Raw genomic sequence first — 14597 nt, 5'->3', positions numbered from 1 at the left:
CAGCTGCTGTCTATATCAACCAGGGTGAGCCCCACCCCTTTCGTGAGCGCACTGCGCGTGGAGTGACCCCTGTTACGCGCCCCCGGCAATGGGGGTGGCGGGCAGGTAAGCTGCGCGGGCGGAGCGTGCGGAGTGACCCCTGTTACGAGACCCCGGCCACGGGGGTGGCGGGCAGGTAAGCTGCTTACCAGCTGCGCGTGACGCCGGCCGTGGCGAAGGCGGACGAGGCGGGGTGTCGGTGCGGTGGGCGCGGTGGTAACCCTGGACGTGCGTCGGGCCCTTCTCGCGGATCGCCTCAGCTACGGCTCCCGGTGGGGCCCTCTCGGGGGAAGGGGCCTCGGTCCCGGACCCCGGCGAGGCGTCCCTTCTCCGCTCCGTAAAAGTGTCCATCTCTTTTTTTTTTTTCTTCTGTTGTGGCATATGCAGCAGGTGCCTGCTCGTTTTTTCGTATGTGGGTAACATTTAACTATGTATATATATTTCCGAATTGGTTTAACTGCCACCCGCCTGAATCTATTTAAAATCTAATTTTTTTTTATTTCAACCACCCGACCCGACCCGCGGATAAAATCTAATTTTTTTTTATTTCATCCGCCCGATCCGCGGATAATCCGCGGACTCCGCGGTTGTGCCCGCAAACCGCGCATCTCTAGTACAGACATATCATTGATACTCTTGACATTTGCGATTAGTTTTTTGCTAGCTTCTCTTATATTGACATGCTAATGTTTTATGCTAGCTTTTTTTGTACATTTTGTACTTTGTGTCATAGACCTTGTAATAGTAGTTTCTTAAAAGCATGGGCGCTTTCAGGAATTCTGGGTGCCATGACCACCATTTATTGTTGTTAAATATCAAAAGTAAAAATACTTTTCCGGACTTTAGACTATAAGTGCTCATAGAGAAAAAAATGTATGTTTCCATATATTAGAAGAAGCCATCGTCATGTACCCACTAGCTCTTCAATCAGCTAAACGGACTCAATAACTCCACGGTGAATTTCTGGTGAATTTACTGAGGAATTTGTGAAACTGAAACAATACAAAAAGAAATCCATACAAGTAGAAACGCTGTGGACGGCTAGAAGACAGAACGACACTTCACCTTCCGGTTCAAATCTTTAAACAGCAGGAGACACTGTAAAGCAGGGGTGCTCATTACGTCGATCGCGAGCTACCGGTCGATCTCGGAGGGTGTGTCAGTCGATCACCAGCCAGGCATTAAAAAAATAGTCCTAAAAATGAGCGATCATAAATCTTCACTATGACGTCACTTTCGTCACTTGATTGACATTCACGGCACCCGAGGGTCTTCTGAGATGACGCTGGCTGCTGCCAGCTCATTAAAATTACCGACTGGAAGGCGAGAAACACTTTATTTCAACAGACTCTGGCACCGTACCTGTCGTCAAAACTCCAAAGACCGACTGCACAGTTGCACAATAAAAGCGCTACTTCATCCTGCCTGCGCTACCAAAATAAGAGTCTCAGAAAGCTGGCGTGCACATGCTAGCAAGCTACGGAGTTTGCCGACAATGTATTTCTTGTAAAGTGTATACAAAGGAGTACGGAAGCTGGATAAATAAGATGCCAAAAACCAACCACTTTCATGTGGTATTGGACAGAAAGGAGGACTTTTTTTCTCCTCCATTCGAAAATGCGGACCTTATCAGCACCACTGTCTGATTCCAATCAATGCAAGTCATCAGAATCAGGTAATACACCAACTTATATTCTTGTCTTCATGAAAGAAAGGAATCTATATGTGTTAAACATGCTCGTATTATCTCTAAACACTTTTAACTTATTAACAAATAGTAACTATATGTGTTAAACATGCTTGTATTATCTTTAAACACCTTTAACTTATTAACAATATTAACTATATGTGTTAAACATGCTTGTATTATCTTTAAACACCTTTAACTTATTACCAATATTAACTATAAGTGTTAAACATGCTTGTAATATCTTTAAACACCTTTAACTTGTTAACAATATTAACTATGTGTTAAACATTCTTGTATTATCATTAAACACCTTTAATTTATTAACAATATTAACTATATGTGTTAAACATGCTTGCATTATCACTAAACATCTTTAACTTGTTAACAATATTAACTATATGTGTTAAACATGCTTGTATTATCTTTAAACACCTTTAACTTATTACCAATATTAACTATAAGTGTTAAACATGCTTGTAATATCTTTAAACACCTTTAACTTGTTAACAATATTAACTATGTGTTAAACATTCTTGTATTATCATTAAACACCTTTAATTTATTAACAATATTAACTATATGCGTAAAACATGCTTGCATTATCACTAAACATCTTTAACTTGTTAACAATATTAACTATATGTGTTAAACATGCTTGTATTATCTTTAAACACCTTTAACTTATTAACAATATTAACTATATGTGTTAAACATGCTTGTATTATCATTAATAACCTTTAACAATATTAACTATATGTATTAAACAAACTTGTATTTTCATTAAACACCTTTAATTTATTAACAATATTAACTATATGTGTTAAACATGCTTGTATTATCATTAATCACCTTTAACTTGTTAACAATATTAACTATATGTATTAAACAAACTTGTATTTTCATTAAACACCTTTAATTTATTAACAATATTAACTATATGTGTTAAACATGCTTGCATTATCATTAAACACCTTTAACTTGTTAACAAAAACATATGTTTCATAAATAAGTAAATATAAATTATATATATGAATGAGGTAGATCCCCACGACTTGATCAATTGAAAAGTAGCTCGCCTGCAGAAAAAGTGTGAGCACCCCTGCTGTAAAGGGTTCACCCTGCAGTGAGTGAAACAATAACACGCCTATTCAGTGTCTTTGCTTGTGTTTAATGAAAACTATTTGCATTGTGGCCGTTAGCGGACGAAAAAAAAATCCACAAATTGCACTGTTCAGGGTTCAAAGCGTATGAAAAAAGTAGCAGCTTAGAATCTGGAATTTAAGGTAATTGTAGCTCCAGCTGCAGGGTGCAACATAATGACAGTAATCCGGATCAACCCCAAAATCGAATCCTTGTCCCATTTTGGACCTTTCCTGAAAGTTTCATCACAATCCACCCTGTAACTTTTTCTGTTGCTCACCACAACAAATCCAGGTGGAACTCAAAACATTAGAAGATGGAGCAAAAGCTGTCAGCAATGTTTGTGAAAAAAAAATTCAATTTGAGGATTTCTTAAGCTGTAAGCCATAATCGTCAAAATGCTGTCAAAAGACGACTTGAATTTGTTGATATCACATCCTTCCATGATGAAGAAGCATCCAAACATGGATGGACACGCCCCCGAAAGGAGCCAGGTGATGGTTGTCACTTTTCTGCTTCTCTCTGCAGGCCTACTACTACAGTGCCATTGTGGAGGACGTGCTCCTAAGGTTCTCCTGGATTCTCACCGTCTCCCTCAGCACAATGTCCAGCTTTCACGGCATCTCTGACATCCTGGCCACCACATTGGCCCCCATGGAGGTCTTTCGGTACGCAGCTTCCCGTCCTCTGCTCGTCTCCCACACACAGACAAATAATAATTTCAGACGTTGAGGCAAAACCTCGGGAAGTTTCTGGAGTGAGAGGGAGCTATCATTCAATACTGCTGAATAATATCGGCCATGATCACCCATTGCCATTTTTTATCTTTTCATTCAAACACCGATCCCCGCTAGTTATTGTTGGTCCCCCGGCCGACCAGCGGCTAGCAGCTAATTGTGTGTCTCTGTACACAGTGTGGAGCCGCTCCTATAAGTGATTAATAATCACCTCCGTTACGGCAAATAAACTATTTTCTGGTTTCTCAAGTAGCGTTATCACTGGAGGAAGGGACTAAACATGTTACACGCCGAGAGCATACAGGAGCAGGCACGCTAATAGCTAAGCTAACCGTAAGGGGTGCAAATCTTTGGATGTCTTGTGATTTGATCCGAATCTGAATCGATTCTTACAATGTATTATTTGGTATAACTACTGTAATTAAACTTTTTCACAGGTTTTACAGGTTAGAAAAGCCATGTATGCTGGTTGCATGGAGATGGCCTAAAACATATTTTAAAACTGATTCCTACAGGTGTTAAAACAGAGTTTTTGTTTTATTATTGATCTATAATGCAATCTTTAGTGCGCAAAATATGCAGTATATATATATATATATATATATATATATATATATATATATAGTGTGTGTGTGTGTGTGTGTTCGCGCATATATATATATATATATATATATATATATATATATATATATATATATATACGCATATATATATTTATGTACAAACCCCGTTTCCATATGAGTTGGGAAATTGTGTTAGATGTAAATATAAACGGAATACAATGATTTGCAAATCCTTTTCAACCCATATTCAATTGAATGCACTACAAAGACAAGATATTTGATGCTCAAACTCATAAACTTTTTTTTTTTTTTTGCAAATAATCATTAACTTAGAATTTCATGGCTGCAACACGTGCCAAAGTAGTTGGGAAAGGGCATGTTCACTACTGTGTTACATGGCCTTTCCTTTTAACAACACTCAGTAAACGTTTGGGAACTGAGGAGACACATTTTTTAAGCTTCTCAGGTGGAATTCTTTGCCATTCTTGCTTGATGTACAGCTTAAGTTATTCAACAGACCGGGGGTCTCCGTTGTGGTATTTTAGGCTTCATAATGCGCCACACATTTTCAATGGGAGACAGGTCTGGACTACAGGCAGGCCAGTCTAGTACCTGCACTCTTTTTTACTATGAAGCCACGTTGATGTAACACGTGGCTTGGCATTGTCTTGCTGAAATAAGCAGGGGCGTCCATGGTAACGTTGCTTGGATGGCAACATATGTTGCTCCAAAACCTGTATGTACCTTTCAGCATTAATGGCGCCTTCACAGATGTGTAAGTTGCCCATGTCTTGGGCACTAATACACCCCCATACCATCACAGATGCTGGCTTTTCAACTTTGCGCCTATAACAATCCGGATGGTTCTTTTCCTCTTTGGTCCGAAGGACACGACGTCCACAGTTTCGAAAAACAATTTGAAATGTGGACTCGTCAGACCACAAAACACTTTTCCACTTTGTATCAGTCCATCTTAGATGAACTCAGGCCCAGCGAAGCCGACGGTGTTTCTGGGTGTTGTTGATAAACGGTTTTCGCCTTGCATAGGAGAGTTTTAACTTGCACTTACAGACGTAGCGACCAACTGTAGTTACTGACAGTGGGTTTCTGAAGTGTTCCTGAGCCCATGTGGTGATATCCTTTACACACTGATGTCGCTTGTTGATGCAGTACAGCCTGAGGGATCGAAGGTCACGGGCTTAGCTGCTTACGTGCAGTGATTTCTCCAGATTCTCTGAACCCTTTGATGATATTATGGACCGTAGATGGTGAAATCCCTAAATTCCTTGCAATAGCTGGTTAAAAAAAGGTTTTCTTAAACTGTTCAACAATTTTCTCACGCATTTGTTGACAAAGGGGTGACCCTCGCCCCATCCTTGTTTGTGAATGACTGAGCATTTCATGGAATTTATACCCAATCATGGAACCCACCTGTTCCCAATTTGCCTGTTCACCTGTGGGATGTTCCAAATAAGTGTTTGATAAGCATTCCTCAACTTTATCAGTATTTATTGCCACCTTTCCCAACTTCTTGTCACGTGTTGCTGGCATCAAATTCTAAAGTTAATGATTATTTGCAAAAAAAAAAAAAATGTTTATCAGTTTGAACATCAAATATGTTGTCCTTGTAGCATATTCAACTGAATATGGGTTGAAAATGATTTGCAAATCATTGTATTCCGTTTATATTTACATCTAACACAATTTCTGCTTCATTGTGGCACATATGCCTCGCTATTGTCCCCTGCTGGGTAGCGGGAGTAGTGCGTACACAAGCAACCCTGTTTTGAATGGTTTCACCCAAACTATTTGGGTGATGTTCAAAAATAAAAAATAAAAATTTCACCCATTTTTTTTGGAGATGTTCGCCATGCAAAATGGCGTCCAATCATGTGATTGCAAAGATTTTCATTGGGCGTCTGCGGTCTGATTATAGAAAATGTAAATGTTCAACGTGACATTTATTCCTCCCTCTCGCAGGCGCTTCGTGTGGAACTTCTTCAGACTGGAGAACGAGCACCTGAACAACTGTGGCGAGTTCAGGGCCGTCCGGGACATCAGCGTGGCGCCCCTGAACGCCGACGACCAGACCCTGCTGGAGCAGATGATGGACCAGGAGGACGGCGTCAGGAACCGGGCGGGGAAGAAGAGCTGGAAACGCAGCTACAGCATGAGTCTACGCAGGCCCAGACTTGCCTCGCAGTGAGTGTGTCAGCACCTTTTTGTCAGTAACAAGGTCAAACCAAAATAAACCACAATAGTTTTGGAACAGAAGAAATGTCCAGAGGAAGCTAAGGTCTTGTGCGATCTCAAATAGCATGCGTCTACGCTGCTTCCAGTAGTAGGAAGATCAAGTGAGGAGTGAAACTTACAGATCTTTCTTGTCGTCTTCAGAACCTGAGAAGAGGGAGGAGGGGTTGGGGCAAAATGGCCTGTTTAGGGGGGCGGGGAGAAGGAGGAAAGGCAAAATACACTGATGTTTTGGTTTAATCTTGGGAAAGGCAGTAATACAGCATCAATCACAAAAGAAACCCATTTGGCTAGTGACCTTTGATGAAAAGACAAGTAAAACATGGATTAGTGGTCTCTGGCAGCACAGCAGTAGTGTCCTATGCTCAGGGAAGGCGGGGGTCAGGATGTAGGAAGAACCAAGCACAGCTATCTCCATGTAAAATGTCTTCTCTGAGATAGAAAAAACTGGCCCAGGGAGCTGAGTGACGCATAACATCATAAGAAGCTTAGACTAAAATTGTTGTTGGGCTAAATGTACATTTCGCCGCACCAAAGGTTTCCCTAATCATTTCATTTATTAGGTGTGGCCATCTTTTTTTTTTTTTACAGTAAAATGTTGGCTATTTTATTTAACCGATATATTATTTGATATATTTATTTTTTATTATATTATTTATTTTGTATTATATTATTTATTTTATTTTCATTATTTTTATTACAAAATATTTATTATATTATTTATTATATTGTAATATATTGTTTTTATTATATTTATTATTTTTTATGATATTATATTATTTATTATTTGATCATTTTTTTCGATCATATATTTATTATATTCAATTTTTTTTATTATATAATATTATGTTATTATATTATATTATTTTTTATGATTTATTATATTTATTTTTTATGATATTTATTATATAATTTTTATGTTATTCATTATTTATTACAAAAATACGTATTATATTTATTATATTTAATTTTTTTATGATTTATTTTTTTGATCATATATTTATTATATTGTTTTTTATTATATTCATTATGTTTTATGATGTATTTATTATTTTTCATTATATTGTTTTATACTTTTTTTATGATATATTTATTTTTTTATTTTTTTAAAAATGTGATCATACAATATTTATTATATTATTTTTATTATATATTTATTATGTTATTTATTATTATATATATTATATTATATTGTTTATTATATTCATAATTTTATATTTGTTATTATATATTTATTATATTTTTCGTCATGTTCATTATTTTTTATTACAAAATATTATATTTTATTATTATATTTATGATATAATATGTATTATACAGTGTATATATTTTTTATTTGAAAGTGAAGTCTATGGAGGTAGTGTTGTGAATAAAAAGTCATACAACAGAAAAGAGAGGACAGACAAACAAGGTGTTTAATGGTTTAATTTGAGCACAAAGATCTGCAGGATTGATCACTGCTGACAAATTTCCGCCCGCAGATCCAAGACCCGTGACACTAAAGTTCTGATAGACGACACAGATGACGACTCCTGACATCAGGCCACGCCCCTTGCCTGGGTCCAGAATCTGTTCAAAGGAGGGAACTCTTCCTCCTAACAAGGAACCGGCGAGTCGGGCGTAGACTTTGGGACATTCTCACCCCTCCACACACTTTGTGAACGCATGAAAGCAACAACTCTTCCTTCACTTCCTACACAAACCTTACCTGGCCCAAGTCCTCCGCAGACCTGGGCGCCGCGCCCAGGCAGGACTCAGTGGCGTGGATTCTCTGCTCTTGCTCCCGTTCAGGTACAGGACAACTTCTACACTTCAGGAGGAGGTCACGTGACCAACATGGCCGCACAGTGCGCACACAAGAAGAATGCAACTTTTTTCTGTTCCACTCCAACTCCCGACAGACTTGGAAGGACTCGACACGTTTGAGAAAACAATTACCGTATTTTTCGGACTATAAGTCGCAGTTTTTTTCATAGTTTGGCCGGGCTCCAGTGCGACTTGTATAGTTTTTTTTCCTTTGTTATTATGCATTTTCGGTAGGTGCGACTTATACTCTGAAAAATACGGTAATTGTAACGCTGTTGTCAAAAGAACAGGTGTGTCCTAACCTTTGGGCGGGGGCGGAAAGTCCACTGCATTTAAAGTAACTATACATATATATATATACACATATATATATATACTTTTACATATATATATATATATATACATATATATGTATTATAATATATACATATATATTTTAGAATATATATATATATATGTATCATAATACATATATATTTTATAATGTATATATATTATAATACATATATAATAACATATATGATAGTAATATATATATATTACAATATATGTATATTATAAAATGTATATATACTTTTTATTTATATTTTCTTATATACATATTTTGTATTACAGTATATCTAATATACATTATATTATGTGTATATAATAAAATATATAACTAAATATATTTTAACATATATGTTATAATATACATATATATATATATATATATAATGTATGTATAATTAATGATTAATATAATTTAATATTAAGAGTATGTGAAAGTTTTGTAATCAATCAGAAATATCAAGCAGCTAAAATGCGCCAAACATGGAAAAATGTGGAGAGAGTGTTTGGCATTTTTCCCATCATGCATTGTAATGTATTTGTATAATGGGTGTCAATTTGATTCATGTATAGTACGTGGACATTTTTTTTTTTTTATCACATCCACAAAGTTCAGTGAGCAAGTTGTGTTACATGTGTTGACTTTTTGTGTTAGTTTATCTGCACCATGAGTGGGAAAGGTTGTTTGGATTGGGTCATAAAAGTACATGCTGTGCTGTGTAGTAAAATCCACAGTCATCGACGTGACACCCTCATGTTGCCCGCATGATGGCGGCCGATGTTGCGACAATCGGACGGTCAGATATTTGAAATTAATTTAGGACTCCTCGTGACGTCTGGCGGGCCACACTTGGCCTGCGGGCCGTAGTCTGGACACCCCTGGATTAGAAGGTGGACCAAAGTAGATTGTGTTGAAGACAATGACCAAATGTTGTGTACAGATCTTGTAGTTCCAGAAGTCATCCTGTCGCGAGTTGCTGAAGTCGTGGACACAATCCTCTTCAGGACTACAAACTGTTGTGTTGTTTGCCAACTTCTCCCACGTGGATCTCAACTCGCAACCTCTCAGTCACTCTTTGGTTTACTTCAATGAAATATGGACCAAGTTTGATGTTTTCCTGGTGAGATCAGTGGTTGATGAAAGGCTTTATGGGAGAATGTTCTAGTTCTTAAAAGGGGCCATCGCGTACTTCCTGTTACATGTTCATCAACTTGTGCTTTAATAAAACCTACTCTTCTGTTTTAGGAACCTTAATTTTTGTTCAGTCTTTCATCTCAAACTTGATTTCAAACAAGACATTTTGTTTACATAGAGTCAATTCCGGACGGTAGTGTCGTTCCGTCTTCTAGCCGTCCGTAGCGTTTATACTCATATGGATTTCATTCATCACTCCAAGCAACGTGTTGTAAGTTTTACAATACAACTAAAACAATTCTTACTTACCCATGTCCCATGTGTGATGTCCGTAGTAGTGTTTTCATGCATATTTGTAATATAATCAAACTAACGTCGTTAGCATTAGCTAATATGCTAACACGTTTACGAGTGTCTGTGTTAGTATTATTAACTTAGAACAAAATTCTTTTTGTGTTGTTTCAGTTTCACAAATTTCTCAGTAAATTCAACAAAACATCACCGTGGAGTTGTTAAGTCTGTTTAGCTGATTGCAGAGCTAGCTTGCGCAGCTAGTGGGTCCATGACGAGGACTTCTGTTTTATTGATCAGCCGTTTTACTGCCGTGTTACAGACACTGTAACAATTAAGGTACGTAAAATATTTCCGAGTAAATAAGTAATTTCACAACGTATATATCTGCGACTTGCGGTGTGGCTAATATATGGAAAAAATAGGTTATATAGTGGGTGGGGCTCATATACAGGTGCGCTTTATAGTCCAGAAAATGCAGTTTCCAATCCAAACAATACAATATGCATCTGTCCATGTAATATTAGTTTTATTGATTTTTCAAGTTTGATATACTGAATCAGCCACAGTTTAGTTTATAATTTGAATACATTTTGCAAAATGTATGAAAATGAGGTACAACGAAGCAATGTGTTAATTGACTCAGCAATGACAGATAATCCTTTCACTTCCTGTTTATTGTTTACTCTCGCAGTGACTTTCTGTACAAAAGCAACGAAGACTGACACAAAACAAGAAAATAAAGTCAGTTTAGATTATAGAATACGATTGAAGAATAGAAAGTACATTTCTCCAGCATGTAATCAATAAAGTCAATTCTTAAAAACTATTGGAATAAATTATTGAAAGGTAGAAAAACATTTGGGACGGAATTGTTGTTAACGTTTTCCAAAAAAAGCAGAAAGACAAAATTATGAAAACACCCCTTCAAAAAAAGGAAATAAAAGAATAATATATACATACTAGAGATGCGCGGTTTGCGGGCACAACCGCGGAGTCCGCGGATTATCCGCGGATCGGGCGGATGAAATTAAAAAAAATTTGATTTTAAATAGATTCAGGCGGGTGACAGTTAAACCAATTCAGAAATATATATACATAGTTAAATGTTGTTACCCACATACGAAAAACGAGCAGGCACCTGCTGCATATGCCACAACAGAAGAAAAAAAAAAAAAAGAGATGGACACTTTTACGGAGCGGAGAAGGGACGCCTCGCCGGGGTCCGGGACCGAGGCCCCTTCCCCCGAGAGGGCCCCACCGGGAGCCGTAGCTGAGGCGATCCGCGAGAAGGGCCCGACGCACGTCCAGGGTCACCACCGCGCCCACCGCACCGACACCCCGCCTCGTCCGCCTTCGCCGCGGCCGGCGTCACGCGCAGCAGGTAAGCAGCTTACCTGCCCGCCACCCCCGTGGCCGGGGGCTCGTAACAGGGGTCACTCCGCGCGCTCCGCCCGCGCAGCTTACCTGCCCGCCACCCCTGTTGCCGGGGGCGCGTAACAGGGGTCACTCCGCGCGCAGTGCGCTCACGAAAGGGGTGGGGCTCACCCTGGTTGATATAGAGAGCAGGACGGTGGCCATGGAAGTCGGAACCCGCTAAGGAGTGTGTAACAACCCACCTGCCGAATCAACTAGCCCTGAAAATGGATGGCGCTGGAGCGTCGGGCCCATACCCGGCCGTCGCCGGCAGCGAGACGCGCTTGGAGGTGCGCTCAGCGCGGCTCCCATATGATTGCGCACTGGTGTGCGTCTGGGTCGTGACAGCGTGGCACGCGAATGTCTGTGCTGCATTGGATCAGTCTCCTTTCTTTAACAGGCAAAAGCTTTATAAACTCACCATACCTGCCAACTTTTGAAATCAGAAAAACCTAGTAGCCAGGGTCCAAGGGCCGCAGGCCCCGGTAGGTCCAGGACAAAGTCCTGGTGGAGGGTTCAGGGCTTCGCCCCCCGACGCAAAATGATTATTAGCATTCAGACAGGTTAAAATGTTGCTAAAACCATCACTTTTCTATCAGTCACAGTGACTTTTCAAAACAAAAATATTACAGCAAAAATCATATGGGTTGATTGACATGTTTATTCTGTAAGCTAACTTCAATAGTTTGAAATTATTTTGACAGTTAATGCCAGTTATCCTGTCAACCTTTCACAAGACTATAATTTGTTAATTGAAAGTATAAACAGTATAAACACTTTTTACAGTAAACAAATGGTAAAACAGTACTAAACAATTCCATAAAAAAAAAAAAATTTGTGTCATTATTAACTTTCTGTCCAAGCTTGTATAATCTACTGCCTTGTTCAATTGTAAAAAATATTCTGTGCCTAAAATTCACATTTCTATCACAATTATCATACTGTAAACATGGTAAGCTAACTTCATTAAAATTAATAGTCCTGTCAATAGCATGGAATTACAATTCAAATGTAGTTTTTTTGTAAGCCTTTCAAAAGAATTCAAAATATGAAAAATTAATGAAAATTAATTTAAGCCATCAGACACTTGAAAAGTGGCACATCACATCTCTAATGTAATCATTTTAACTTCTCAACAGAAATAGCACTGCAAAAATATTAAGGACATACTTCTGTATTTTGGTAGTTATGCTGTCAACATTTAACAAGATTTCTTCAACTTGGACTTGAAAGCATAAATAGTATAAACACTTTTAACAGTATAACAGTACTAAACAATTCCAATAGATAACATTGGTGTCATTACCTTTTTGTGGCTAAAATCCAAATTTATTCTATCAGATTGATCATTCTGCAAAAATGATATGGTAACTTTATGATAAGTTTACTTGAAGTGGCATAAAACACTGAAAGTGATTGTTCCTATAACCCCTTTGTTTCAAATGTTTGTTCCACTTGTGGCAGTCGGGCACCAGCATACCGTCTTTGACAACTTGAAGTGGCATAAAACACTGAAAGTGATTGTTCCTATAACCCCTTTGTTTTAAATGTTTTATGCCACTTCAAGTTGTCAAAGACGTGCTGTGAAATACAGCCGACAGGATTGCGCACCAAACACGAAGCAAGGCCAAAGCGCATGCATGGTGCAGGAGAACAAAGGACTTCTTTCATTTAAGGTTTGTGATAAACCATCAAACTCATTCGTTAAAAGGACTCTATAGTAATATAAAACAAGTTTTTCTGGACATTATCATGCAAGAAAAGTTTATTTTTGGGACCGCGATCACCGCGTAATGATTTTTAAAGGTTGCATTACAAACATTTAACTGTCCCATGTGATCAGCCAGTGCGATTGGAAGTCCATGCTCAATTATTGCCTCCGTAAATAAAACTTCGGCATTTATCACATCCAAAGAATCTGTTTGGGCGACGAAAAACGTTGAAAGTTTTCCACTTGTATCGCTAGCAACGGCATTAGACTTGTGTTTTTTTGTCCCAACGTGGTCTTTTACATCGCTAATTCCTCCGTATCCGATCGAAAAATCTTGTCTGCACAAGGTGCAATTCTTGTAGTTTTCACCCTTTTTTTTTTTAAATGAATGAAAAACCGTATTTTTTATCACTGCAAACGTAACCCGGAATAGGTTGATGAAAACCGTACGAATTACGGGAAAACCGGAGTAGTTGGCAGGTATGCCTCACTAATGCCTTGCATCGTCTATATTAGATATATAACAACGGGCAGGTTCGGGCGGGTGCGGTTCTGATCAAATGTTACATCGGGTGGATGGCGGATGGTTGACGACTTTCTGATGCGGTTGCGGATGAAATAATTGCCTATCCGCGCATCTCTAATACATACATATATATATACATACATACATACATACATATATATATATATATATACCATACTTGCCAACCCTCCCGAATTTTCCGGGAGACTCCCAAAATTCAGCGCCTCTCCCGAAAACCTCCCGGGACAAATATTCTCCCGAAAATCTCCCGATTTTCAGCCGGAGCTAGAAGCCACGCCCCCTCCAGCTCCATGCGGACCTGAGTGAGGACAGCCTTTTTTCATGACGGAGGACAACAGGGTGATAAGAACTAAATCATCCAGACTAGAGATAAATTGTATTATTATGTTTATCTTACCTAAAAATAAATATATTTATTAATTAAAAAAAACAAAAAACTAAATACATTTTTACTATATTTTGCTAAAAACATCAAAATTAATTGTATTTTTATTTGTATTATTTCGTGACTCCTTATTACATCCAGCCATAGAATTATACATTAAAATAAACATATTTGAAATAATTGATTTTAAATTATCATAATAATTCATTTAAAATGACCATATTTAATTATTAAAATAATTGCTTGTTTATCAACAACTTTAGCATTTTATTCATTACATTTTGAAACTCTCAGAAGCCAAGTTATGTTATATTCCTTAAGATTTATTTATGCAAGTTTGAAGTATCAATGATCTAAACACAGTTTGTGTGCATATTTTCAGGATGTAGATATCTATATACATATATATGAAATACTTGACTTGGTGAATTCTAGCTGTCAATATACTCCTCCCCTCTTAACCACGCCCCCAGCCCCCACCTCCCGAAATCGGAGGTCTCAAGGTTGGCAAGTATGATATATACACATATATATATATATATATATATATATATATA

The 14597-nt window shown here is 38.0% G+C and overlaps 1 protein-coding gene across 1 annotated transcript in view; it reads left to right on the top strand.

The window, feature by feature from the left end:
• Positions 1–8567, top strand: part of LOC133579537 (xenotropic and polytropic retrovirus receptor 1 homolog) — a 72364-nt gene extending 63797 nt beyond the window's left edge. The window contains exons 14-16 of the mRNA XM_061934031.1: positions 3398–3537; positions 6150–6371; positions 7901–8567. Of these exons, the coding sequence (XP_061790015.1) occupies positions 3398–3537; positions 6150–6371; positions 7901–7955 (417 nt within the window). The 3' untranslated portion in view covers positions 7956–8567. The remainder of the gene's footprint in view (positions 1–3397; positions 3538–6149; positions 6372–7900) is intronic.
• The last annotated feature ends 6030 nt before the right edge of the window (positions 8568–14597 follow it).

This window comes from Nerophis lumbriciformis, linkage group LG03 (assembly GCF_033978685.3).
Source record: "Nerophis lumbriciformis linkage group LG03, RoL_Nlum_v2.1, whole genome shotgun sequence".
NCBI classification, from domain to species: Eukaryota; Metazoa; Chordata; class Actinopteri; order Syngnathiformes; family Syngnathidae; genus Nerophis; species Nerophis lumbriciformis.
This window is presented reverse-complemented; position numbering and strand designations above follow the sequence as displayed.